General features: G+C 42.3%; 1 protein-coding gene across 5 annotated transcripts; it reads left to right on the top strand.

The window, feature by feature from the left end:
* On the top strand, positions 1–21,384 carry LOC120061320 (RAF proto-oncogene serine/threonine-protein kinase-like). 5 transcript variants are annotated; one of them, XM_039011048.1, is made up of 18 exons: positions 4–276; positions 496–529; positions 6,501–6,727; positions 7,116–7,228; positions 7,598–7,700; positions 9,796–9,953; positions 12,022–12,114; positions 13,963–14,116; positions 14,853–14,895; positions 15,036–15,145; positions 15,555–15,672; positions 15,882–15,966; positions 16,447–16,623; positions 16,828–16,874; positions 17,039–17,157; positions 17,644–17,775; positions 20,783–20,917; positions 21,104–21,384. In XM_039011048.1, exons 3-18 carry the CDS (start codon positions 6,527–6,529, stop codon positions 21,242–21,244), a joined length of 1,929 nt encoding a protein of 642 aa, XP_038866976.1. In that variant the 5' UTR covers positions 4–276; positions 496–529; positions 6,501–6,526; the 3' UTR covers positions 21,245–21,384. The 5 variants fall into 5 exon arrangements, with proteins under 5 accessions (XP_038866977.1, XP_038866976.1, XP_038866975.1 ...); XM_039011049.1 differs by lacking the exon at positions 496–529 and having other exon boundaries at positions 1–125; XM_039011047.1 differs by lacking the exon at positions 496–529.
* The last annotated feature ends 5,813 nt before the right edge of the window (positions 21,385–27,197 follow it).

Raw genomic sequence — 27,197 nt, 5'->3', positions numbered from 1 at the left:
GTAAGTTGTATGGCTGAAATTCTTGTTATGACTGTGGGGTCCTGTTTCAGTCACTGGCGTCAGGCAGGCGCACGACATGAACTCAAACTCTTTCACCTTCTGTTTATCGCCGTAAATATTGATTGGTATGTGGACAACATAACTACAACCACTTTTTTAAAGTTTTAATTTGGCATCAGGCAAATAGAAGCGGGCGGTTGTAGAGTGTCATTCACATGTGACTTTGGGAAGGTGTCTGTTGGACTTGTAGGCTTGTATTTTTTTCTCTCACCCAGGGTAAGTAATGAAAGGAAGGCTAAAGATCTTTTTAGGGGTTGGTTGAGTAACACATCGGGGTTCCTTTCATGTGGGTTATTATTTCATGGTTTGATACTTTGATACATTGTTACTTTCTTTCCGGGCTAAACATTTTGGATTGATCATAACCCGCTACTTTTTTTCTTTCTGAATGCGTTGCAAATATGACGATGTCATCGACTCCACATTTTGCTCAAGTTATGGCGGAGCTGAAGTTTTCTAGCTTGTGTTGGTGAGTTTGCTCTGGCAGTGCCATTAATTCTGCACAAAATTGGATTGCAGCTGTCGTCTTTCTCACGAGTCAGATCACTGTGAGTCTTGTTGGAGTCAGTAGAACAAATATGTGTATTTTAATGTGATAGGAAAATGGTGATAGATCTGTCTAAAGTTTCGGTTGATGAAGGAGTTTGGATCGTACGGAAAAGGGCCCTAGATAGACTACTGTCATATTTTAGACAGCGTGGCATTGTTTATGCTATTTCAATCTATGTTTAGAGGAAAAGTTGAAAATAGACTCTAAACTTGTAAATTAGAGGACTGTGTTGAGCCATTTCTACCACTATTCTCCTGCACAAATATATTTACTTATTTTGTAAAATGTAAATGCATTGCATATAACACATTCTATTCTCATTCTATAACACGTTGGCATTTGTCATCTCTACTTTTTCTGAAAGCTGGAATATGTAGTTATAACCCACTGGGCACAAACTGGTTGAATCAACTTGTTTCAACATCATTTGTCAAGGTATTTTGACGTAGAATCTATGTGGACAATACACTGCATTTGCAAAAAGTGTTTTGAGGGTGACATTTTAACCACAGTATTATGTCATCATGGTAACCAATTTTCAACATAGGCAAATCTTGTATAACATATGTTGGATTTGTACCTTTGAAACAACGTCAGATCTTCAACGTTATATCCACTATCAGAAGAAGAAAAAAAACAATAGGCTGGGCATGATTTGGACTGAGATTTGATCTATTCTACAGCTACTTTTATCCATTTGGTCTCTCATCAAGGTTTGATATGGTAGTAGTCAGTGGTAGTCCACTGACTACTACCAATGTGCTGTCGTGAGAATGATTATTGAGAGATCTCTTAATAGATTCACTGTTGCTATTGAAGTCATTCCAAAGGTTAGGTCTTTAAAGAGCAAATTAAATGTAACCATACACTATAAATCATATATTATCAATGATACTACACTGAACAAAAATATAACTGCAACATGCAACAGTTTCACCGATTTTACTGAGTTACAGTTCATATAAGGAAATCAGTGAATTGAAATACATTCATTAGGCCCTAATCAATGGATTTCACATGACGGGAATACAAATATGCATCTGTTGGTCACAGATGCACTATACAGTTGAAGTCGGAAGTTTACATACACTTAGGTTGGAGTCATTAAAACTCGTTTTTCAACCACTCCACAAATTCCTTGTTAACAAACTATAGTTTTGGCAAGTCGGTTAGGACATCGACTTTGTGCATGACACAAGTAATTTTTCCAACAATTGTTTACAGACAGATTATTTAACTTATAATTCACCTTATCACAATTCCAGTGGGTCAGAAGTTTACATACAATAAGTTGACTGTGCCTTTAAACAGCTTGGAAAATTTCCCGAAAATGATGTCATGGCTTTAGAAGCTTCTGATAGGGTAGTTGACATCATTTGAGTCAATTGGAGGTGTACCTGTGGATGTATTTCAAGGCCTACCTTCAAACTCACTGCCTCTTTGCTTGACATCAAGGGGAAATCAAAAGAAATCAGCCAAGAACTCAGAAAAAAAATTGTAGACCTCCACAAGTCTGGTTCATCCTTGGGAGCAATTTCCAAATGCCTGAAGGTACCACGCTCATCTGTACAAACAATAGTACGCAAGTATAAACACCATGGGACCACGCAGCCGTCATACCGCTCAGGAAGGAGGCACGTTCTGTCTCCTAGAGATTAATGTACTTTGGTGCGAAAAATCCAAATCAATCCCAGAACAACAGCAAAGGACCTTGTGAAGATGCTGGAGGAAACATGTACAAAAGTATCTATATCCACAGTAAAACAAGTCCTATATCGACATAACCTGAAAGGCCGCTCAGCAAGGAAGAAGCCACTGCTCCAAAATCGCCATAAAAAAGCCAGACTATGGTTTGCAACTGCACATGGGGACAAAGATCGTACTTTTTGGAGAAATGTCCTCTGGTCTGATGTAACAAAAATAGAACTGTTTGGCCATAATGACCATCGTTATGTTCAGAGGGAAAAGGGGGAGGCTTGCAAGCCGAAGAACACCATCCCAACCGTGAAGCACGGGGGTGGGAGCATCATGTTGTGGGGGTGCTTTGCTGCAGGAGGGACTGGTGCACTTCACAAAATAGATGGCATCATGAGGGAGAACAATTATGTGGATATATTGAAGCAACATCTCAAGACATCAGTCAGGAAGTTAAAGCTTGGTCGCAAATGGGTCTTCCAAATGGACAATGACCCCAAGCATACTTCCAAAGTTGTGGCAAAATGGCTTAAGGACAACAAAGTCAAGGTATTCGAGTGGTCATCACAAAGCCCTGACATCAATCTTATAGAAAATTTGTGGGCAGAACTGAAAAAGCGTGTGAGAGCAAGGAGGCCTACAAACCTGACTGTTACACCAGCTCTGTCTGGAGGAATGGGCCAAAATTCATCCAACTTATTGTGGGAAGCTTGTGGAAGGCTACCCGAAACATTTGACCCAAGTTAAACAATTTAAAGGCAATGCTGCCAAATACTAATTGAGTCTATGTAAACTTCTGACCCACTGGGAATGTGATGAAAGAAATAAAAGCTGAAATAAATCATTCTCTAAACTATTATTCTGACATTTCACATTCTTAAAATAAAGAGGTGATCTTAACTGACCTAAGACAGGGAATGTTTACTAAAATTAAATGTCAGGAATTGTGAAAAACTGAGTTTAAATGTATTTGGCTACGGTGTATGTAAACCTCCGACTTCAACTGTATATACAAAAGTATGTCAACACCCCTTCAAGCTAGTGGATTTGGCTATTTCAGCCACACCGTTACTGACAGGTGTATAAAATCGAGCACACAGCCATGCAATCTCCGTAGACAAACATTGACAGTAGAATGGCCTCACTGAAGAGCTCAGTGACTTTCAACATGGCACTGTCATAGGATGCCACCTTTCCAACAAGTCAGTTCGTCAAATTTCTGCCCTGCTTGAGCTGCCCCGGTCAACTGTAATTGCTGTTATTGTGAAGTGGAAACGTCTAGGAGCAACAACGGCTCGGCCGCAAAGTGGTAGGCCACATAAGCTCACAGAATAGGACCGCCAAGTGCTGAAGCGCGTAACACGTAAAAATCGTCTGTTCTCGGTTGCAACACTCACTAGTACCAAACTGAGTACCAAACTGCCTATGGAAGCAACGTCAGCACAATAACTTTTCGTCAGGAGCTTCATAAAATGAGTTTCCATGGCCGAGCAGCGCACAAGTCTAAGATAGTCATGCGCAATGCCAAGAGTTGGCTGGAGTGGTGTAAAGCTCGCCGCCATTGGACTCAGGAGCAGTGGAAACGTGTTCTCTGGAGTGATGAATCACATTTCACCATCTGGCAGTCCAACAGACAAATCTGGGTTTGGCGTATGCCAGGAGAACGCTACCTGCCGGAATGCATAGTGCCAACTGTAAAGTTTGGCGGAGAAGGAGTAATGGTCTGGGGCAGTTTTTCATGGTTCGGGCTAGGCCCCTTAGTTCCAGTGAAGGGAAATCATAATGCTACAGCTTACAATTACATTCTCAACGATTCTGTGCTTCCAACTTTGTGGCAACAGTTTTGGGAAGGCCCTTGACCTTTTTCAGCATGACAATGCCCCAGTGCTCAAAGCGAGGTCCATACAGAAATGGTTTGTCGAGATTGGTGTGGAAGAACTTGACTGGCCCGCACAGAGCCCTGACCTCAACCCCATCAAAAATCTTTGGAATAAATTGGAATGCCGGCTGCGAGCCAGGCCTAATCGCCCAACATCAGTGCCCAACCTCACTAATGCTCTTGTGACTGAATGGAAGCAAGTCCCTGCAGCAATGTTCCAACATCTCGTGGAAGGGCCTTCCAGAGGAGTGGAGGCTGTTATAGCAGCAAAGGGGGGACCAACTCCATATTAATGCCCATGATTTTGAAATGAGATGTTCGACGAGCAGGTGTCCACATACTTTTGGTCATGTAGTGTATATTATCACTTGTGAATGATGCCCAGCTTGTATGCAGTACGGGCAGAAACAGCACATGGCTTTTTTGTGAATTTTTCAAATCATAGTCGCACACCTCATGTAGACTAGCCCATAGACCTATATGTTTTGGTAAGGTTTGTATCACAACTAAAGTGGCACAATAACGTCTTAAAATTAAGCACATGAATCCATTTTACAACCGATGTAGAGCCTAACTGGCATACAATACATAGGCAATGCTTGAGTTTCAAGTTTGAGGAAGATAATTTCCCTTTATAATAAAGCATTACATGCATAATCACAATTGCTGTCACTTTTGAGAATGGTGTTTTCACACTAGTTCATTGCATTTTGTAACATTTGCGGCTTAAAGCCTACTGCCGTGTGCTCATTGCTGCGCTTATGATGTGAAGAAATAGCCTAATAGGTTATCAACATTTTAAGCTAAACGTTCTGATCTGTTGCATCAGCCTTGTTGCTTTTAAACTTTTTTTGATGAGAGTGGTTGCATTATTTTGGGATCTATCGCATCCCACAGCTGTCCCAGACTATGTTTGGAATATTTATTTCTCACACAGAAGGACAAGTTGACCAATAGAATAGGTCAACTTTTGTACTATGGGGGATAGTAGATGGACATAGGCTAGTGCTTTTGCTGTTTGTTAGGCCTACTCATCTTGTTGGCTGACGAAAAAGTAAATGTGGACAGTGATTCTATTTTCAATATGCGCTTCAGAATTCGATAAAAAGGACGCGCGCAGTTGCGTCCCCGATGTGTCTGTCTTCACTTGTAGCCTACTTCGGAGCTGAGATGCCTGTGAGAAGGACCTGATCACTTGACGGGCATTGGCTAATAAGAATTTAGATATCTGCGAGAGCCATGTGAGTGAGTGGTGCTTTGGAGCATACAGCCAGGAGAAGGGAATTATAATTATTATATTCAAACCAGGGCACAACGAGCACTGGCCGCAAAGGGCCGGGATATTCAAGGCATTATCAAGTGCTTGTGAAATTGGGAATGAGAGACAGATGAAGAGTGTACAGCCTGCACAAAAAACAAAGCAGAGTTCATGCCTTTCATGCAACTTTTGTGAAATCATCATGAGAGTCGCATCATGCAGCTTTAGAATGTATAAAAAATCCAAACATATTGCCCAATGTTTGAATAACCGTTAAAGTTGCATAAATAACTCTAAATTAGGCATATAGGAGCACCAGTTTCTTTGTTAAACAGAATAGCCTCATGTGCGCGCTCCCTCAGAAATAGTTTGGAGAAAATATCCTTTCTATTTTATTCAGCTTTGTTCAGTTGTATTCTTAATACTATAAAATACTATAAAATAATGCCACGGAATTCTAAGTAAATTTTGTCTGCTAAATGAACTAGTGTAGCCCACAGCCATATGGCATAGCCATATCAGGGCCTAAGGACATCTGAAATAGACCACATTTTCTTCGTATCATATTTCTTTAGACCTGTCTAAAATAAGTCATGGATTTGTTGTGATGGTGTAGGCTATATTAAATTGATTTATTAGACTTTTTAAAATGTTCCAAAGGTCTGCATCAGTGTCTTGTAGGCCATGCGTGGAAGGCAGGAGATGCCAAATGTGTTTATGTTAATTAACGGTCAATTACCGTGAGACCGGCAGTTATTTGCTAGACAGTCACTGGCTGACAAAATGGCATGACCGCCACAGCCCTAATAGGACCATTGCTGTATTGACAGTACTCTTTTTCCCATGGTCAAATAAAATCACAGAATGTTTTGGAGGACTGTCAAATCCTACTAGCTACTACCACTACTACTACCAGGTAGACTCCTTTCTAGTTTTCTCAGCTAGTTTTCAGAATATGAAATGTATTGGGAGTTGTGAGGGAATGAAGACAGACACTGCGTAAACATTGCTATATGATGAATTTCAACCCAACACTTTGACTCCCACTATGTCCCCAGAGCGCTGAGAGCACCAGTGTTTGCTGATGGAGCACCTCCAGGGAGCATGGAAGACCCTGAGCAACGGCTTTGGGATGAAGGACTCTGTGTTCGAGGGCCCTTGCCTTTCCCCGACCATGGTGCAGGGCTTCCCCTCCCAGCGCCGCTCCTCCGACGACAGTAAGATCCCCGACTCCAAGACCAGCAGCACCATCCGCGTCTACCTCCCCAACCAGCAGCGCACAGTGGTGAGTCCATTAGAACAATAATAATAATAGTACATTACTAATCATACATTTCATTTGAAGAGCCTTTCAAAACACCCAAGGACACTAAACAAATGGAAGCAATGAAATACAGTAGTTTAGGGGACGGTGAGTGAGTGGGATTATGGAAACAACAATACACTGCTGCGCTAATGTTGTTTGAGTGGGGGCTTAATTAACTGAGTCACCTAAGTGCAGTGTGGCAGTCTGTTAGTGGAAAATTGCTACCTAAATTGATTGTCATCATCATACACAGACCAAAGGGCATACCATTATTCCAAAAGATAATATATTATGCACATGTTTGTGTTTTCACTGGTCCCAGTAAGTGTTGTTGTTGTTGTTGAGTGTTTTAGTTGTGGTCCCTCAGGTGAATGTGAGGCCAGGTATGACCCTGCACAGCTGCCTGATCAAAGCGCTGAAGGTGCGGGGCCTGCAACCGGAGTGCTGTGCTGTCTTCAGACTGCACCCAGGACAGAGGAGGTATGCTCTGGGCTCTGGGCACTGGGGGATCAGAGGGGTGTCACTGGATCTCCGCAGTGTAGGTGAAATGATCCCTAACCACTGATATAGGGTGAGGTATTATTTCACCCGCCTAAGGTTAAAAGCTAGGATTGGGAGTGGGGCAAGCTGATCATAGATCTGTGGTTAGGGGCAACTTCTACCTTGAGGTAGGTCCATATGATGCTGTAAGAAAGTGTTTTATTTTTTGCTCCAAAATAATTCTGCAGCTATACAACCTTTCAGGCTAAGACATGTTGAATGACCTTGTCTTGTAAAGGTTGGTTGTGTCAGTCTGTGCTCTCTAGTATTTGTTACCTTACTTAATGTGTCATGTCCCTTTTCTAACAGTAAAAAGTCACGTATGGATTGGAATACCGACTCTACCTCACTAATTGGGGAAGAACTGCTGGTGAAAGTCTTAGATCATGTCCCCTTGACGACGCACAACTTTGTAAGTAACCCATAAAGCAGGGGTTTCAAATTCATTTTACCCCGCGGGCTGCATTCGGTCTTAACCGAGGTCCGGAGGGTCACTCTTAAAATGTATTATATTTCCTTGTTGTAAATATTTGCACAAAATAGTCCTCTATCCATCGCTTTTGTATTTTTGATGGTCCCTGACTGTCTAGGGAGCGGTTAGCAAGCTGGACAGAGTGAAAAGACTATACAGTTGAAGTCGGAAATGTACATACACCTTAGCCAAATACATTTAAACTCAGTTTTTCACAATTCCTGACATTTAATCCAAGTAAAAATTCCCTGTTTTAGGTCAGTTAGGATAACCACTTTATTTTAAGAATGTGAAATGTCAGAATAACAGTTGAGAGAATGATTTATTTCAGCTTTTATTTCTTTCATCACATTCCCAGTGGGTCAGAAGTTTACATACACTCAATTAGTATGCGGTAGCATTGCCTTTAAATTGTTCAACTTGGGTCAAATGTTTCGGGTAGCCTTTCACAAGCTTCCCACAATAAGTTGGGTGAATTTTGGCCCATTCCTCCTGACAGAGCTGGTGTAACTAAGTCAGGTTTGTAGGCCTCCTTGCTCACACACGCTTTTTCAGTTCTGCCCACAAATTTTCTATAGGATTGAGGTCAGGGCTTTGTGATGGCCACTCGAATACCTTGACTTTGTTGTCCTTAAGCCATTCTGCCACAACTTTGGAAGTATGCTTGGTGTCATTGTCCATTTGGAAGACCCATTTTTGACCAAGATTTAACTTCCTGGCTGATGTCTTGAGATGTTGCTTCAATAGAGCCACATAATTTTCCATCCTGATGATGCCATCTATTTTGTGAAGAGCACCAGTCCCTCCTGCAGCAAAGCACCCCACAACACGATGCTGTCACACCCATGCTTCACGGTTGGGATGGTGTACTTCGCCTTGCAAGGCTCCCCCTTTTCCTCCAAACATAACCATGGTCATTATGGCCAAACAGTTCTATTTTTGTTTCATCAGACCAGAGGACATTTCTCCAAAAAGTACGATCTTCGTCCCCATGTGCAGTTGCAAACCGTAGTCTGGCTTTTTTTATGGCGTTTTTGGAGCAGTGGCTTCTTCCTTGCTGAGCGGCCTTTCAGGTTATGTCGATATAGGACTTGTTTTACTGTGGATATAGATACTTTTGTACCTTTTTCCTCCAGCATCTTCACAGGGTCCTTTGATGTTGTTCTGGGATTGATTTGCACTTTTCGCACCAAAGTACGTTCATCTCTAGGAGACAGAAGGTGCCTCCTTCCTGAGCGGTATGACGGCTGCGTGGTCCCATGGTGTTTATACTTGCGTATTATTGTTTGTACAGATGAACGTGGTACCTTCAGGCGTTTGGAAATTGCTCCCAAGGATGAACCAGACTTGTGGAGGTCTACAATTTTTTTTCTGAGGTCTTGGCTGATTTCTTATGATTTTCCCATGATGTCAAGCAAAGAGGCACTGAGTTTGAAGGTAGGCCTTGAAATACATCCACAGGTACACCTCCAATTGACTCAGATGATGTAAGTTAGCCTATCAGAAGCTTCTAAAGCCATAACATAATTTTCAGGAATTTTCCAAGCTGTTTAAAGGCACAGTCAACTTAGTGTATGTAAACTTCTGACTTACTGGAATTGTGATACAGTGAATTATAAGTGAAATAATCTGTCTGTAAACAATTGTTGGAAAAATTACTTGTGTCATGCACAAAGTCGATGTCCTAACCGACTTGCCAAAACTATAGTTTGTTAACAAGAAATTTGTGGAGTGGTTGAAAAACGAGTTTTAATGACTCCAACCTAAGTGAATGTAAACTTCCGACCTCAACTGTAAATGTAGGGACTATAAATTTCTACACAGTTTCGATTTGGTTTTAGTCATTTCAATGTCGATTTAATATCGTCCCCCCCCACCCCAAAAAAAACAACATTGAAAAAACAAAAATCCGCGGGCTGGATTGAATGGCCATATGTTTGACACCCTTGCCATAAAGGATTTTACACTGTTTACCCAGGCCGTTAGCATCGACTGGAAAATAATGAAATACTTAATTTTCCTCTTTAACTTTCAGGTTCGGAAAACATTTCTGAAGTTGGCCTTCTGCGATATATGCCAGAAGTTCCTTTTGAACGGTTTCCGTTGCCAAACATGTGGCTACAAATTCCATGAGCATTGCAGCACCAAAGTGCCCACGATGTGTGTGGATTGGAGCAACATCAGACAGCTCCTGTAAGTCTCCTCTACTGTGCAGCACAAATCAAAATGGCTGCTAACACCTAACTGTTTGTATTGAATAGCAAGAACACTTACAAAACAATATAAATATTAACAGTACAAGTATACAGCAATGGGTGAATAAACAATATAAGGAACATACTAACAAAAGAGCTAAGTAAGATACATGATTGTGGTGCTCTCAGTCTGCATTGAAGATAGATATTTACATAGAGCATTGTTTTGCATGCAGGCTTTAGATCTCCATATTTCAAAAATAAGCATTTGTAGATGGCTATCACTGGCCATGAAGAGATACATTTGTAGATCGCTATCACTGGCCATGAAGAGATACATTTGTAGATGGCTATCACTGGCCATGAAGAGATACATTTGTAGATGGCTATCACTGGCCATGAAGATATACATTTCTAGATGGCTATCACTGGCCATGAAGAGATACATTTCTAGATGGCTATCACTGGCCATGAAGAGATACATTTGTAGATCGCTATCACTGGCCATGAAGAGATACATTTGTAGATGGCTATCACTGGCCATGAAGATATACATTTGTAGATCGCTATCACTGGCCATGAAGATATACATTTGTAGATCGCTATCACTGGCCATGAAGAGATACATTTGTAGATGGCTATCACTGGCCATGAAGAGATACATTTGTAGATGGCTATCACTGGCCATGAAGAGATACATTTGTAGATCGCTATCACTGGCCATGAAGAGATACATTTGTAGATCGCTATCACTGGCCATGAAGAGATACATTTGTAGATGGCTATCACTGGCCATGAAGAGATACATTTGTAGATCGCTATCACTGGCCATGAAGAGATACATTTGTAGATGGCTATCACTGGCCATGAAGATATACATTTGTAGATGGCTATCACTGGCCATGAAGAGATACATTTGTAGATGGCTATCACTGGCCATGAAGAGATACATTTGTAGATCGCTATCACTGGCCATGAAGAGATACATTTGTAGATGGCTATCACTGGCCATGAAGATATACATTTGTAGATCGCTATCACTGGCCATGAAGATATACATTTGTAGATCGCTATCACTAGCCATGAAGATATACATTTGTAGATGGCTATCACTGGCCATGAAGAGATACATTTGTAGATGGCTATCACTGGCCATGAAGAGATACATTTGTAGATGGCTATCACTGGCCATGAAGAGATACATTTGTAGATGGCTATCACTGGCCATAAAGAGATACATTTGTAGACGGCTATCACTGGCCATGAAGAGATACATTTGTAGATGGCTATCACTGGCCATGAAGAGATACATTTGTAGATGGCTATCACTGGCCATGAAGAGATACATTTGTAGATCGCTATCACTGGCCATGAAGAGATACAGTTGTAGATCGCTATCACTGGCCATGAAGAGATACATTTGTAGATGGCTTTCACTGGCCATGAAGATATACATTTGTAGATCGCTATCACTGGCCATGAAGATATACATTTGTAGATCGCTATCACTGGCCATGAAGAGATACATTTGTAGATCGCTATCACTGGCCATGAAGAGATACATTTGTAGATGGCTATCACTGGCCATGAAGAGATACATTTGTAGATGGCTTTCACTGGCCATGAAGAGATACATTTGTAGATGGCTATCACTGGCCATGAAGAGATACATTTGTAGATGGCTTTCACTGGCCATGAAGAGATACATTTGTAGATCGCTATCACTGGCCATGAAGATATACATTTGTAGATTGCTATCACTGGCCATGAAGAGATACATTTGTAGATGGCTACCACTAGCCATGAAGATATACATTTGTAGATCGCTATCACTAGCCATGAAGAGATACATTTGTAGATCGCTATCACTGGCCATGAAGAGATACATTTGTAGATGGCTATCACTGGCCATGAAGAGATACATTTGTAGATTTTTTGTTTCTTATTTATGTTGGATTGTTGAGAAGGATCCTGCAATTAAGCATTTCGTTGGACAGTGTATACCATGTGTATCCTGTACATATGACTAATAAAGCTTGAAACTCTCTCTCTCCCTCTCTCTCTAGGTTGTTCCCGACACCAGGTGAAAGTGGGGGTCCATCTCTTCCTCCTCTTACTTCTCGGCGAATGAGAGAATCGCTGTCCCGACTCCCCAGCAGGTAAAGCCACCCCTCCTGCTCTTGAACTCTGACCTATCACTTCTGACCCATGAGTGATACTGGTCCCATGGACCTCTTTCACCCTGGTACTGTGAGCAAGGCTATCTCCAGGCAGCAACAGAACATCAGCAATCAAATAACTACAGAAGTACAGCCAAAGTCTTCCTCTTGACTTACCATTTAATGACGGCTAAGGGTTGCGTGTGGTTGTAATTGATTTAACTACAGTACAGTAAGGTTTACTAAGTCCTTGGCTCTCAGAGGTAATGGTGGCCAAATGTTAAGGGTTCTTTGGTTGCCATTTGACTGGCCCTCAGCTGATGCAGCTGTAAGTTGTAAAGCACCTTAACCCAGGCCTCAAACCGAATCAATGCCTGTTTTTTGTCTCCAGCTTTATGATGTAACCAGAGGTGTGAAAAGAGGCTGTTGTTTCAGAAGCATTTATAACAGTTTAAAAGCACTCAGATCGTTGCCAAATTATCTCGCACACAGTATCAAGTTGTTCAGTGCAGAACAATCTCAAATGCTCTTCAAAACAAAGTCCTGTTTTGGCCAAAAGGGGGATTTGTTCTCATAGAGTGCTTTACAGGGTTAGAAGTGTGGTTTAATACATTATGAGTGCTGTTATGGTATGTCACTCGCATGTAGTGCCACTTTCACCAGCAACTGACAGTACAATATACTTTCCAGTCAGCAGTGAACCAAGACCAGCATCACACTAAGCATCACTGAATCAACAAGAACTTTAATGAGAGTGCAAGGAGAATTGTCACCTACCACCATTCTGAAAAGGCTAACTAGCAATCATGAGTTGCATAGGCTCCTAGAAAAGCATGACACATGCAAGAAATTAAAAACCATATCCTTTCCCTTCAAGTTATTGTGAAATTTGTACTACTCTGATATTGGATCTTAATTTGATTACTCTGTTGTTGCTGAGAATTTCCTTGCGCTGCAGGAAATGCTGATGAGCGTTCGAGATTTACATAAATTCACAGAAATATATGTAAATCTACCGCACTAACAAACGGTTATATTAGCAGAATTGCACTTTTCATGTAGCCCAATTTTGGCCAGCTAATAGCCTAATCACAGATTAAACGTTACATCGGCGGAAAAGTGTGACATTTAAAATCCTGTTGCTGTAGGATTCTTTTGCTGCTGTTCAAATTAAGATCCCACATCTGTACCATGTGAATTGTTTTGGTAGGATTTGTGCTAACTTTGACTGGTGAGCTTTGTAGCGTAACATCATAGCAAATACTTGGCAAACACTGAGGTTGAAATACTTCCCCTAGTGAATGGGGTCGTATTTGTAGAATGGAAATCCTAATACCTAGAACATTTTCCTGTTATTGAATTTAGTAGAATCTCAATGTGTACAGGACTGTGTTTGTTCAACTATCAAGAAAGTAGAGGATAGATTTTGAGATGTAGTGTCAAACTGTCACTGCCTGAAACAGAAACTGCCTTCTAACCATGTCACATAGTGAGGGTGTTCTAGGGTGTGCCTGAGAAAAATGTCACATAATGGCAGAAATGAAACTGACAAGCTGCCATCCACTACACCCCTGTGAGATTGATTGTAAGAAGTTGTAGAATTATCTTGTGTGTGAATTATTATAATTTTTTGCATTAGAAGAGCCACTCAATGGTATCTCAGACTAAGATAAACAAAAATAGTAATTATTCAATCATGGTAATAATATTTGATCCTTGATTATCCAAACAATTTTCATGACAAAACCATGACACTATTCTATCTTACTGATGCACTTAATGTGTTGTGTTGTGTTCAGTGTCCCTACTTTTCCTAAGCCTGATGTTGCCCCTGTATTCACCCCTCAGCTCTCTGCACCGCTGCTCCACCCCTCATGCCTTCAACTACACGGCCCCCTACCCACCCACGGTGGGCGCTCTGTCCCAGAGGCAGCGCTCCACCTCCACGCCCAACGTCCACATGGTCAGCACCACCATGCCCGTCGACAGCAGCATGATCGAGGTAACAACACACCAGGCGGGTCCCCAGGGGACTCCTGGAGGTCCAGGCAGCCCATCTTAAAATAACCTCCCTGCCCGATCTGGCCCTTCTTACACACCAGGAATCTCAACCATCTTCTCTGCGTAACTTCTGTAATCCCTCCCTCCCTCCCTCCCCCTTATTCTTTCTACTAAGTAATTAATCTAGCATGATTACAATTTACTTTGCATGATTTCCTTGATTGTGTTCTATTCTCTTTGTTTCATTTCACTTTTTATATCCTGCACTTTACTGTATTCCTTTCTGATTCATTAATTTCCATACCCGTGTATTTGGAAAAATGATAACTTGAATGCTGTATCTAATATGCCCACAAAATGTAACACCTGGGTAGCACTATCTCTCCTCGTCTCCCTTTCCTTCCTGTCCCACTGTGTTGTGCCCTGATGGGGAGTAGCTAGATGATCTGAATACCTCCCCTAGCTCATGGTGCAGGTGTTTCTGGCTGAAGAGGAGAGTAGATATTATTCGCTTCTCCAACTCTTTTGTTGAGGCGACGTCAGAGAGCCCAGACAAGGTTAGGAGGCAGAGTGTCAGAGTGTTGTGTGATAAATAACATGGCATGCCTTTCAACAGACTAGTATCCACATGCTTTTATAGTTTATGTATCTAACTGAATGATGAAACTGTTGAATAACTTGTGTTCATTTGATATGTGTAAAAATCTGAAAGAATATTTTGTTTTGTGTTTTCCTAGGAAGCAATGCGTAATCATGAAGCAATGCGTAATCATGACTCAGGTAAGATTTTAAAAGGTGGTTACCTCACATGAGTGGCACAGTTTCTGCTAAGCTAATGGAAACATGCACAACATCCCACAACAACACTTTCTGTCATAACCTGCCATCCTAAATACCATTGGTCCATCTTCCCTTCCTAGGCGGGAGTTCCCCCAGCCAGAGTCCCACAGGCTGGTCCCAGTCTAACACCCCAGCTCCAGACAGACGAGAAAGGGCTCCTTCATTCAACACTCAGGAGAAACACAAAATAGTAAGTTAGACAGCCCCTGTAGTTTGTACACTGACTGTGAATGAATAGCATCTCAATAGTACTTTTAATTCCTACATTTAAAAAAAGGGTTCCAAAAGGGTTATTCAGCTGTCCCAATAGAATAACACTTTTTGGTTCCAGGTAGAACCCTTTTTGGTTCCAGGTAGAACCATTCTGGGTTCCATGTAGAACCCTCTGTGGAAAGGGTTCTACATGGAACCCAGAATGGTTGTATCTGGAACCAAAAAGGGTTCTTCAAAGGGTTCTCTTATGGGCCAGCCGAAGAACCCTTTTAGGTTCTAGATAGCACCTTTTTTTGTAAGAGTGTAGGAATAACTGCATAAGTGAATTGTATGTAAGATCTACTTTAGATGGAGAATGTGGCCTTATATTGACTATCCCACTGCAGCGTCCGAGGGACAAGCGGGACTCCAGTTACTACTGGGAGATTGAGGCCAGTGAAGTGGTGCTACACTCCTGTATCGGCTCAGGCTCCTTCGGAACGGTATACAAAGGGAAATGGCACGGTGAGCATGCTTTTGGATTGCACCTGTTGGATAAACACAATGCTTGTAATGCTTGGTTATGCTGTTACGAAGGTCTACAAAGATTTGTGAGGAGTTCTGGATCTTCCAATCCCGCGTATGAGTTGACTTGAACACTTGTACTGAGCCTAGTCTACATGGTCACACAGCAGCTTAGACAGTTTCTGTACCACGTTGTTTGTCTGTTGTAGGTGACGTAGCGGTGAAGATCCTAAAGGTGATTGACCCCACGCCAGAGCAGTTCCAGGCCTTCAGAAACGAGGTGGCTGTCCTTAGGTAAGAGAGGGTGAGAGTAGTGAGGAGAACTATAATAATAATAATTTGGTGGGTGCTTATATTTCTCCTATTGCACACATGTACAAGTGTGTATTAATTGGGAATGTGTTTTTTGCATATCCCAAATCCCACTGAGACACTTTCAGAGAGTGGGGTCATGACTTGGGTCTGCCATTATTAACAGCGACCCCTATAGAGTTAAGTGTCTTGCTCAAGATTTTTCACCTTGTTTGACTAGCAACCCTTCGGTTACTGGCCCAACGCTCTAACCACTAGGCTTTCTGTTGCCCTATAGTGATATTCTTATTGTATTCATCACTTTAGAGAGAGCAATAGATTGACCTTATGTGTTTATTGTTGGTAGATTATCTTTATGCAGCATTATCTCATCTTTGTTTTGGTGATTTCCTCTTCCTGTATCGCTCTCTCACTCTTGCTCTCTCGCTGTCTGTATGTCTCTCTCCTTCTTTTTGGCCGCAGGAAAACGCGGCACGTCAACATCCTGTTGTTCATGGGCTACATGACGAAGGACAACCTGGCCATCGTGACCCAGTGGTGTGAGGGCAGCAGCCTCTACAAACACCTTCACGTCCAGGAGACCAACTTCCAGATGTTCCAGCTTATAGACATCGCCAGGCAGACAGCTCAGGGCATGGAGTGAGTCCACACAGCAGGGACAAGCTTAGGTGTAGATTGGTGCTACTTATAGCTCTATAGGAATACTAGGTTTACAAGGGTGTTAGCTTTAGATTGACGCTATAAAAAGGTGATAGCTTTAGAAGGATATTATGTTTATTATTGTATTATTAACATGCAACTGAAATGTCGTAAATTCCCATTTTCACTATATTTTTCTTTCAGCTATTTGCACGCCAAAAACATCATCCACCGGGACATGAAGTCAAACAGTATCCTTTTCTTCACTGTTTTAAGCTCTGTCACTTTGTTGTGACAACTGAATAGAAAATAGTGTTGGCTTGAAATTAGACAAATGATGTATGAGTTCAGAGTCGTAGTATTTTTCACAGATTCAGCAGTCTGCCACAGCTCTGCTTCCTTGACAGTGGTACAGATATCTTCCTACATGAGGGCCTGACGGTGAAGATAGGAGACTTTGGTCTGGCCACGGTCAAGGCCAGGTGGAGTGGTTCTCACCAGGTGGAGCAACCCTCAGGGTCCATACTGTGGATGGTCAGTAAGAGGAAAATGTCAATGTCACACTAGAAGAAAAAATACCTTACTTTCGTTGCTGTTGAGATTGGGCCTGAGAGATGGGGTTCAGGCAGGGGTGGGCAACTCCAGTCCTCTGGGGCCTGATTGGTGTCACACTTTTTCTCCATCCCTAGCAAACACAGCTGATTAATCAAATTGCATTCTAAACTGAAGATCATGATTAGGTGATTATTGGAGTCAGTTGTGTTAGCTGGGGCAAAACTGTGACACCAATCAGGCCCCCGAGGACTGGAATTGCCCACCCCTGGGTTAAGGGGAGCAGTTTCTTAATCTGGGAAAATGTGTTCGTTTTGGTGGCTGTGCACTCCAGCAATCGTTTGACTTGTCTCTTTTGAAAATGAAACTTAGAAGCCACACCTTTGAGATGTACTCATTATGGTTCCTGGAATTAAAAATGAAATCAATTTAAACACGTTTGTCTGTTATTCTATCATCTGTTCTCAGGCTCCTGAGGTTATCCGTATGCAGGACAACATGCCCTATAGTTTCCAGTCTGATGTGTACTCCTACGGTGTTGTCCTCCATGAGCTGATGACGGGAGAGCTGCCATACTCACAGATAGCCAACAGAGACCAGGTAAACCCAGCCTGCCACACAGCCATCTCTAAAACCATGGTAGTCTCTATTTCAGTTGTGCTAAATGTAGGGACAGATATAGGCCCTTGACCTGTCCTGCCTTGTTTGATTTTAACAAATCAAATATAACTGTCACGTTCTGACCATAGTTCTTGTGTGTTTTACTTGTTTTAGTGTTGGTCAAGACGTGAGCTGGGTGGGCATTCTATGTTGTGTGTCTAGTTTGTCTGTTTCTATGTTTGGCCTAATATGGTTCTCAATCAGAGGCAGGTGTTTTGTGTTGTCTCTGATTGGGAATCATATTTAGGTGGCTTGTTTTGTGTTGGGGTTTGTGGGTGGTTGTTTCCTGTCTTTGTGTTCGTTTCACCAGAGAGGACTGTTTCGGTTTGCCACGTTTGTTATTTTTGTATTGTGTAAGTGTTCACGTTTATCGTCTTAATTAAATATGTTGAGCACGAACTACGCTGCGTCTTGGTCTGATCCCTGCTACACCTCCTCTTCAGACGAAGAGGAGGAAGGCTGCCGTTACAATAACTAAGATTGTGTGACCCAGTTTCAGCCACTGGCATAAATTTACTTATTTCTATCTAGTATCTCTCTCTCTCTCTGTCTCTCTCAAATCAAAGTTTATTTGTCACGTGCGCCGAATACAACAGGTGTAGACCTTACAGTGAAATGCTTACTTACAGGCTCTAACCAATAGTGCAAAAAAGGTATTAGGTGAACAATGGGTAAGTAAAGAAATGAAACAACAGTAAAAAGACAGGCTATATACATTAGCGAGGCTATAAAAGTAGCGAGGCTACATACAGACTCCGGTTAGTCAGGCGGATTGAGGTAGTATGTACATGTAGATATGGTTAAAGTGGCTATGCATATATGATGAACAGAGAGTAGCAGTAGCGTAAAAGAGGGGGTGGCGGGACACAATGCAGATAGCCCGGTTAGCCAATGTGCGGGAGCACTGGTTGGTCGGCCCAATTGAGATAGTATGTACATGAATGTATAGTTAAAGTGACTATGCATATATGATAAACAGAGAGTAGCAGCAGCGTAAAAGAGGGGTTGGGGGGGACACACAATGCAAATAGTCCGGGTAGCCATTTGATTACCTGTTCAGCAGTCTTATGCCTTGGGGGTAAAAACTGTTGAGAAGTCTTTTTGTCCTAGACTTGGCACTCCGGTACCGCTTGCCATGCGGTAGTAGAGAGAACAGTCTATGACTGGGGTCTTTGACAATTTTTAGGGCCTTCCTCTGACACCGCCTGGTGTAGAGGTCCTGGATGGCAGGCAGCTTAGCCCCAGTGATGTACTGGGCCATACGCACTACCCTCTGTATTGCCTTGCGGTCAGAGGCCGAGCAATTGCCGTACCAGGCAGTGATGCAACCAGTCAGGATGCTCTCGATGTTGCAGCTGTAGAACCTTTTGAGTATCTCAGGACCCATGCCAAATCTTTTTAGTTTCCTGAGGGGGAATAGGCTTTGTCGTGCCCTCTTCACGACTGTCTTGGTGTGCTTGGACCATTCTAGTTTGTTGTTGATGTGGACACCAAGGAACTTGAAGCTCTCAACCTGCTCCACTACAGCCCTGTCGATGAGAATGGGGGTGTGCTCGGTCCTCCTTTTCCTGTATTCCACAATCATCTCCTTAGTCTTGGTTACGTTGAGGGATAGGTTGTTATTCTGGCACCACCCGGCCAGGTCTCTGACCTCCTCCCTATAGGCTGTCTCGTTGTTGTCGGTGATCAGGCCTACCACTGTTGTGTCGTCTGCAAACTTAATGATGGTGTTGGAGTCGTGCCTGGCCATGCAGTCGTGGGTGAACAGGTAGTACAGGAGGGGACTGAGCACACACCCCTGGGAGCTCCACTGTTGAGGATCAGCGTGGCAGATGTGTTGCTACCTACCTTCACCACCTGGGGGCGGCCCATCAGGAAGTCCAGGATCCAGTTGCAGAGAGAGGTGTTTAGTCCCAGGATCCTTAGCTTAATGATGAGCTTTGAGAGTACTATGGTGTTGAACGCTGAGCTGTAGTTAATGAATAGCATTCTCACATAAGTGTTCCTTTTGTCCAGGTGGGAAAAGGCAGTGTGGAGTGCAATAGAGATTGCATCATCTGTGGATCTGTTTGGGCGGTATGCAAATTGGAGTGGGTCTAGGGTTTCTGGGATAATGGTGTTGATATGAGCCATTACCAACCTTTCAAAGCACTTCACGGCTACGGACGTGAGTGCTATGTGTCTGTAGTCATTTAGGCAGGTTGCCTTTGTGTTCTTGGGCACAGGGACTATGGTGGTCTGCTTGAAACATGTTGGTATTACAGACTCAATCAGGGACATGTTGAAAATGTCAGTGAAGACACCTGCCAGTTGGTCAGCACATGCTCAGAGCACACGTCCTGGTAATCCGTCTGGCCCCACAGTCTTGTGTATGTTGACCTGTTTAAAGGTCTTACTCACGTCGGCTACGGAGAGCGTGATCACACAGTCGTCCGGAACAGCTGATGCTCTCATGCATGCCTCAGTGTTGCTTGCCTCGAAGCGAGCATAGAAGTGATTTAGCTCGTCTGGTAGGCTCGTGTCACTGGGCAGCTCGCGGCTGTGCTTCCCTTTGTAGTCTGTAATAGTTTGCAAGCCCTGCCACGTCTGACGAGCGTCGGAGCCGGTGTAGTATGATTCAATCTTTCTTAGCCCTGTATTGACGCTTTGCCTGTTTGATGGTTCGTCACAGGGCATAACATGATTTCTTGTAAGCTTCCGGGTTAGAGTCCCGCACCTTGAAAGCGGCAGCTCTACCCTCTACCCTTAGGGCCATAGTCAAGTTCTGTCATAAGGACTGTCTCACAGGTATTATTAGTGACTGGTTGTGACCTCCACAGAAACCAATAACACTGCAATCCCTCATCTCTGTCTCCATTGTCAGATCATCTTCATGGTGGGCCGGGGGTACCTGTCTCAGACCTCTATTCCTTACCCCTGACCTCTAACCCTTTTTCTCCCTCTATAGATCATCTTCATGGTGGGCCGGGGGTACCTGTCTCCAGACCTCAGTAAGCTTTATAAGAGCTGTCCTAAGGCCATGAAGAGGCTGGTGGCCGACTGCATCAAGAAAATCAAGGACGAGAGGCCACTGTTCCCCCAGGTACTAGCTAATGAGTTTTCTCTGTACATTATCTTGACACCTTTATTGGCTGAAGTGGGTTGAAAGGTCTCTGGAGTTTAATGCAAATGGCACTAGTAAAGGCCTCCAAATTTGATGGGAGTGCTTCCCGGTACTCATCCAATCTACCCCTCTTTCTCTCTCTCTTTCCCTCTCCCTCTCTTCCAGATCCTGTCGTCAATTGAGCTGCTCCAGCATTCCCTGCCTAAGATCAACCGCAGTGCCTCAGAACCCTCCATGCACAGAGCCTCCCACACTGAGGACATTAACGCCTTCACTTCCACCTATAGCAGACTGCCTGTGTTCTAGAACTACAATACCCAACCTGTCCCTCCTACCTGCTCCTGTTCCAAAACATACACGTGTGTGCATGAGCATACACACACACACACACACACACACACACACACACACACACACACACACACACACACACACACACACACACACACACACACACACACACAAATATCTACAGTGGCTTATGAAAGTATTCACCCCCCTTGGCATTCTTCCTATTTTGTTGCCTTACAACCTGGAATTAAATAGATTTTTTGGGGGTTTGTATCATTTGATTTACACAACATGTCTACCACTTTGAAGATGCTAAATATTTTTTGTTGTGAAACAAACAAGAAATAAGACAAAAGAAATGAAAACTTGAGCGTGCATAACTATTCACCCCCCCCAAAGTCAATACGTTGTAGAGCCACCTTTTCAGTAATTACAGCTGCAAGTCTCTTGGGGTATGTCTCTATAAGCTTGGCACGTCTAGCCACTGGGATTTTTGCCCATTCTTCAAGGGAAAACTGCTCTTGCTTGGATGGGTTCCGCTGGTGTACAGCAATCTTCAAGTCATACCACAGATTCTCAATTGGATTGAGGTCTGGGCTTTGACCATTCCAAGACATTAAAATGTTTCCCCTTATACCACTCAGGTGTTGCTTTAGCAGTATGCTTAGGGTCATTGTCCTGCTGGAAGGTGAACCTCCGTCCCAGTCTCAAATCTCTGGAAGACTGAAACAGGTTTCCCTCAAGAATTTCCCTGTATTTAGAGCCATCCATCATTCCTTCAATTCTGACCAGTTTCCCAGTCCCTGCCGATGAAAACATCCCCACAGCATGATGCTGCCATCACCATGCTTCACTGTGAGGATGGTGTTCTCAGGGTGATGAGAGGTATTAGGTTTGCGCCAGACATAGCGTTTTCCTTGATGGCCAAAAAGCTACATTTTAGTCTCGTGACCAGATTACCTTCTTCCATATGTTTGGGGAGTGCCTTTTGGCATACACCAAACGTGTTTGCTTATTTTTTTTCTTTAAGCAATGGCTTTTTTCTGGCCACTCTTTCGTAAAGCCCAGCTCTGTGGAGTGTACGGCTTAAAGTGGTCCTATGGACAGATACTCCAATCTCCGCTGTGGAGCTTTGCAGCTCCTTCAGGGTTATCTTTGGTCTCTTTGTTGCCTCTCTGATTAATGCCCTCCTTGCCTGGTCTGTGAGTTTTGGTGGGTGGCCCTCTATTGGAAGGTTTGTTGTGGTGCCATATTCTTTCCATTTTTTAATAATGGATTAAATGGTGCTCTGTGGGATGTTCAAAGTTTCAGATATTTTTTTATAACCCAACCCTGATCTGTACTTCTCCACAACTTTGTCCCTGACCTGTTTGGAGAGCTCCTTGGTCTTCATGGTGCCGCTTGCTTGGTGGTGCCCCTTGCTTAATGGTGTTGCAGATTCTGGGGCCTTTCAGAACAGGTGTATGTATACTGAGATCATGTGACAGATCATGTGACACTTAGATAGGCACACAGATGGACTTTATTTAACAAATTATGTGACTTCTGAAGGTAATTGTTTGCACCAGTTTATTTATTTATTTTTTGTTTGTTTTTTTAACAAGTTATTTTTTTCATTTCACTTCACCAATTTGGACTATTTTGTGTATTTCCATTATATGAAATACAAATCTATTTAAATTACAGGTTATAATGCAACAAAATAGGAAAATGCAAAGGGGATGAATACTTTTGCAAGGCATTGTATGGCGTAGAAAAAGAGGAGTGACTGGGGGTAAAAGGAATCCTCTGACAGTGACGGTGGATGGGATCAATATGGGATTTCAGTCACTGACTGAGTTTTTCCAGTGACTGTTTTGGTATGGAGAGAAGAGAAAAATATTGACTACCGATTGGGTTGGAGATGATTGATGGTGAATGAAATTCATGCAAATTATAGGGTTAATCAGAGGCCTACTGTAATTTTCTCCATTGCTAAAATGGGTGCAATGGACAGAGTGGCAATGCAGTTAGTGGAACATGTAAATATGTGAAAGAAAGCACACCTACCTGGGGACAGAGAGGCAGAGACAGTGAAGGAAATGCCTGAGAGAGAGTGAAATAAGAGGCTCTCTATCTCTGAGCTGTGAAGCACACCTTTCTGTCTGACAGGACTGACTGCCCTACTTTCTTATGAAGAAGATATTCTCTAAGCTGACCTGCCTGAAGAGGAGATGAAGCCTAGACCAAGACACCCTGGACAACCACCTTCTAGGATGATTCTTATCAAAAACATTGTGATCCATCTATTGGTTTTGCAGGGGTATTTGATTGTACATAGTCTTAAATCAGATAGAGATTTGAAATTATTATCAATGTCTTCATCTTCATGCTTTTATCATTTTTTTCCTTAATTCTGGAAAACATTATAACTTGTCAAGCATGACTGATTGATTTTTATTTTAACATTTTAACAAACGCAATGGCTATGTTTCTACGGTCCATGTGATTGGTTCATGGCTTTGCAGAGTGTTCTGATCAGTAGTTACCCACACATATTAATCAGCCTTCTCTTTGGGTAAACCATCATGAGCTGGATATTGGGCAATTGTCTTTAATATTTAAACAATTATTTGAAATCTAATTTGCATTTTGTCTGCCATGTCTCTTTCAGGAGGTACATTTCTTTTTTATTGTAAACCTGAGAATGTTGTTTATTTCATGTTATTTTAATAAAATTAAGTTAAACTAATTTGCGTAAGTGTTCAACACCTTCCATTCTTTGTTGCTACTGACTGGTAAGGATGCGGTTCACTCAAAACAGTAACTGTCAATCAAAGTGTATGTTGCCTGTGCACGAACACAGGCATTGGTTGGCTATAAAAAAATGCGATGACACAGACTTTGGCCATCTACATTAAAATAAATATTCAAAAGATAGACATTTATATAACACAAAAATTATAACCCTGACACTGATTGTGTATGCTGTAAAGAGCTTGTTTTAATGTAAATTGTCCCAGGCAGGTACAAAAGATGTTGAGACACTGTTCTCCACCATTAGACTCTGCACCTCAGTAGGATACATGTGCAAGACTTTGTAGCTGGGTACAATGTTTGCTGTTGCAGTAGCAGTGTGGTGCAATCTCACTGTGGATCCCGTCTAGACAGGCCACTAGGGGATTCCACCATTGGGAAATGGCACTAGGTGCTCCACAGCTATTGGCAGAGAGGATGGGACTAAATGATAACACAATCTCAACAAAGTTATTGGGTAACACTTAAGTTGAAGCTCCTTATGTTAAATTCACAACACCTTTTACAGTCATAGACCATTATGTTTTTGTGTTCTATAATGTGTGATGGCCCTGATGTTTTCCTTTCAGTTGGTCATCAGACCTAATTCGGGGACTGATGACGGGGCGTAAGTTTTAGTAATGTGTTTTCCTGTATCTTATGAATCATGTGTGTCTCAGAAAACTTCAGTGAAGGGAAAAATAGCCCTGGGGTCATCAAAAGTGGTGAAACACAAGACCAAAACCATCTCTGTCTTCTGACCTCTTGGCTTCTATTTCTGTGGAGTTTTGCTGCGTGTGTGTTTAACTGTTCTATTTCTGCTTTCTGACAGACCAGAGAGCGACTCCTTAAAATAAGACAAGAAATAGAATACAAAGATCTAATTCTGATCTGGCCCTATGGTGACAAGAGCTCCACCTGGTGGGAATGCTGCGATCATGTTGCTGTCTACATAGCTTTGACACATGCTTCAGATTCACCCTCCTTACACAGTGGTGGCTGTAGCAGATCCAGCGGGCTATAAGTGGGTTACACTATCCACTATCTACAAGCACACGCATGTACACAGCATCCTCTTGCACATACAACAAATCCATCTCTGCAACCCCCCCCCCCCTCAAAACAATAACTGTCAATCAAAGTGTATGTTCCCTGTGCAGACAAGGCATGTTAGTCTATAAGAAATCACGATGACTCTGACTTTGGGCATCAACATTAAAATAAATATTCAAAAGATAGACACTTATACAACATATTGTAACGACCCTGTGTTTATAAGCGCGGAAATCGACTCTGCCGCTCGAGCATGCTTTTGCGGCACAGTCGATAGCGCGCCGGACCTCGGGCTAGGAGGTCGAGGGTTCGAGACCTGCTCCCTGCTGTTTCATTACAATATATAAAGATTATAACCCTGTAGATAAGTGTACTGCAAGTCTACTACCTGTGCTGCACATTAATTTACTGTGGCAAAATAACTATTGTACCATTTCCCCAATTATGTTTTGAATAAACTAAAGAATTTTAACCATGTCATATCTCATTGTAGATAGAATACACTATGTATAGCAATAATCACAGCAACGAATCCCTTTGAAAACTGCCTTTGTAGCATCAATATGAGTCAGAAACAGTTATTCTAGTGTCAAAATGTACTAAAGTGTAAATAGGATAATTTTGGTCATAAAGTCAGTCTCGTCTAAAATGGAGTTTGTAACATCCGTGCAACACAACGGGTTGGTTGGGTTTTTATTTGACGATGTCCATTTGCCCACTAACATGGGGTGAACAGCTGCGGCGATTGTTCTCTATCCAATAGCATACAGTGAGACAGCAGCTCCGACTGTTTATATAAGACAACACGACTTGTTTACATCAGACAACACACCGCACATTTATTAACTTGAGAAATACTGCACCAAACATCTTAGTTAGATGTAAAATTGGGCAACTAAAATATAATCAGCAAAAACGTTAACATTTATTACCGATTTCATGAGTTATCATAGATTCATTCTGCGGTTTTTGAGGAAGTGAAATAGGCTTCTGCGTCTACAGTGGCTCATCGGGAACAAACATCATTAACCAAACGCGGAATCGGCCAGGAAACACCTCCAAGACTGAAATCTCGTTTATCTAGTGAGCAACAGAAAAACACGTGCCAATCGTTACCTTAACATGAGCACCGACACGTTTTGCCTCAGCAACAGTGGTATATCAAGACATTGCATAACATCATGAAGTGATGGCATCTCTGACATATTCACCACCAGATGGCAACATTAAAATGTACTTTAAGTATTTATTAGGAAGGATATTAGTATTGTTTATACAGGTGATTTATACATTAACACAGGATAGCATATTTCCATGGTAGTACATGTTACATTATACACTGAAATGTTTAGAGGGGGTGAAGTTGAGGAAATGGAAACTAATAGACGTTTTCACACTCATCTAACCTCTCAAAAATGCTTCAAAGACATGGAAACATACATAAAAAAATTACATCATGAACAATGTATTACGATAACACACATTGTGTTTCACAGTATATAACACCTGTAGGTATCGGCTTATTTTATTGTAGGATGCCCCAATAAATGTCCTGTAATTAAAAGCAATTCTCCTTTCATCCCTTTAATTAAAAAGCATGGTAGGAGACAGAATAGCTGCAGTTACAGCAAGACGGTAGGAAGCTCAGTAATGAATCATTCATAGTGTATTATAAACTGGGTGGTTGGGCCCTGAATGCTGATTGGCTGAAAGCCGTGATATATCAGACCGTATACCACTGGTATGACAAAACATTTATTTTTACTGTTCAAATTACGTTGGTAACCAGTTTATAATAGCAATAAGGGACCTCGGGGGTTTGTGGTATGTGGCCAATATACCACTGCTAATGGCTGTATCCAGGCAATCTGCGCTGCGTCATGCATAAGAACAGCCTTTAGCCGTGGTATATTGGCCATAAACCACACCTCCTCGTGCCTTATTGTTTAAATAGAGTTCACAGATCCTTCTATTAAACAACAAGTCCCAAGAAAACAGACTCTCACTTGTCATGGAGGTCACCTGTGAAGCCAGACATTTGCTTTAACTGAGAGCCTGATGAAAACTAGCCTGGTCTCAGTGACTATTGCTGCTATGATATACATGACACAGAAGAGTTGACCAAAGCACCAACAGATCT

This window comes from Salvelinus namaycush, chromosome 16 (genome assembly GCF_016432855.1).
Source record: "Salvelinus namaycush isolate Seneca chromosome 16, SaNama_1.0, whole genome shotgun sequence".
In the NCBI taxonomy this organism is placed as follows: Eukaryota; Metazoa; Chordata; class Actinopteri; order Salmoniformes; family Salmonidae; genus Salvelinus; species Salvelinus namaycush.
This window is presented reverse-complemented; position numbering and strand designations above follow the sequence as displayed.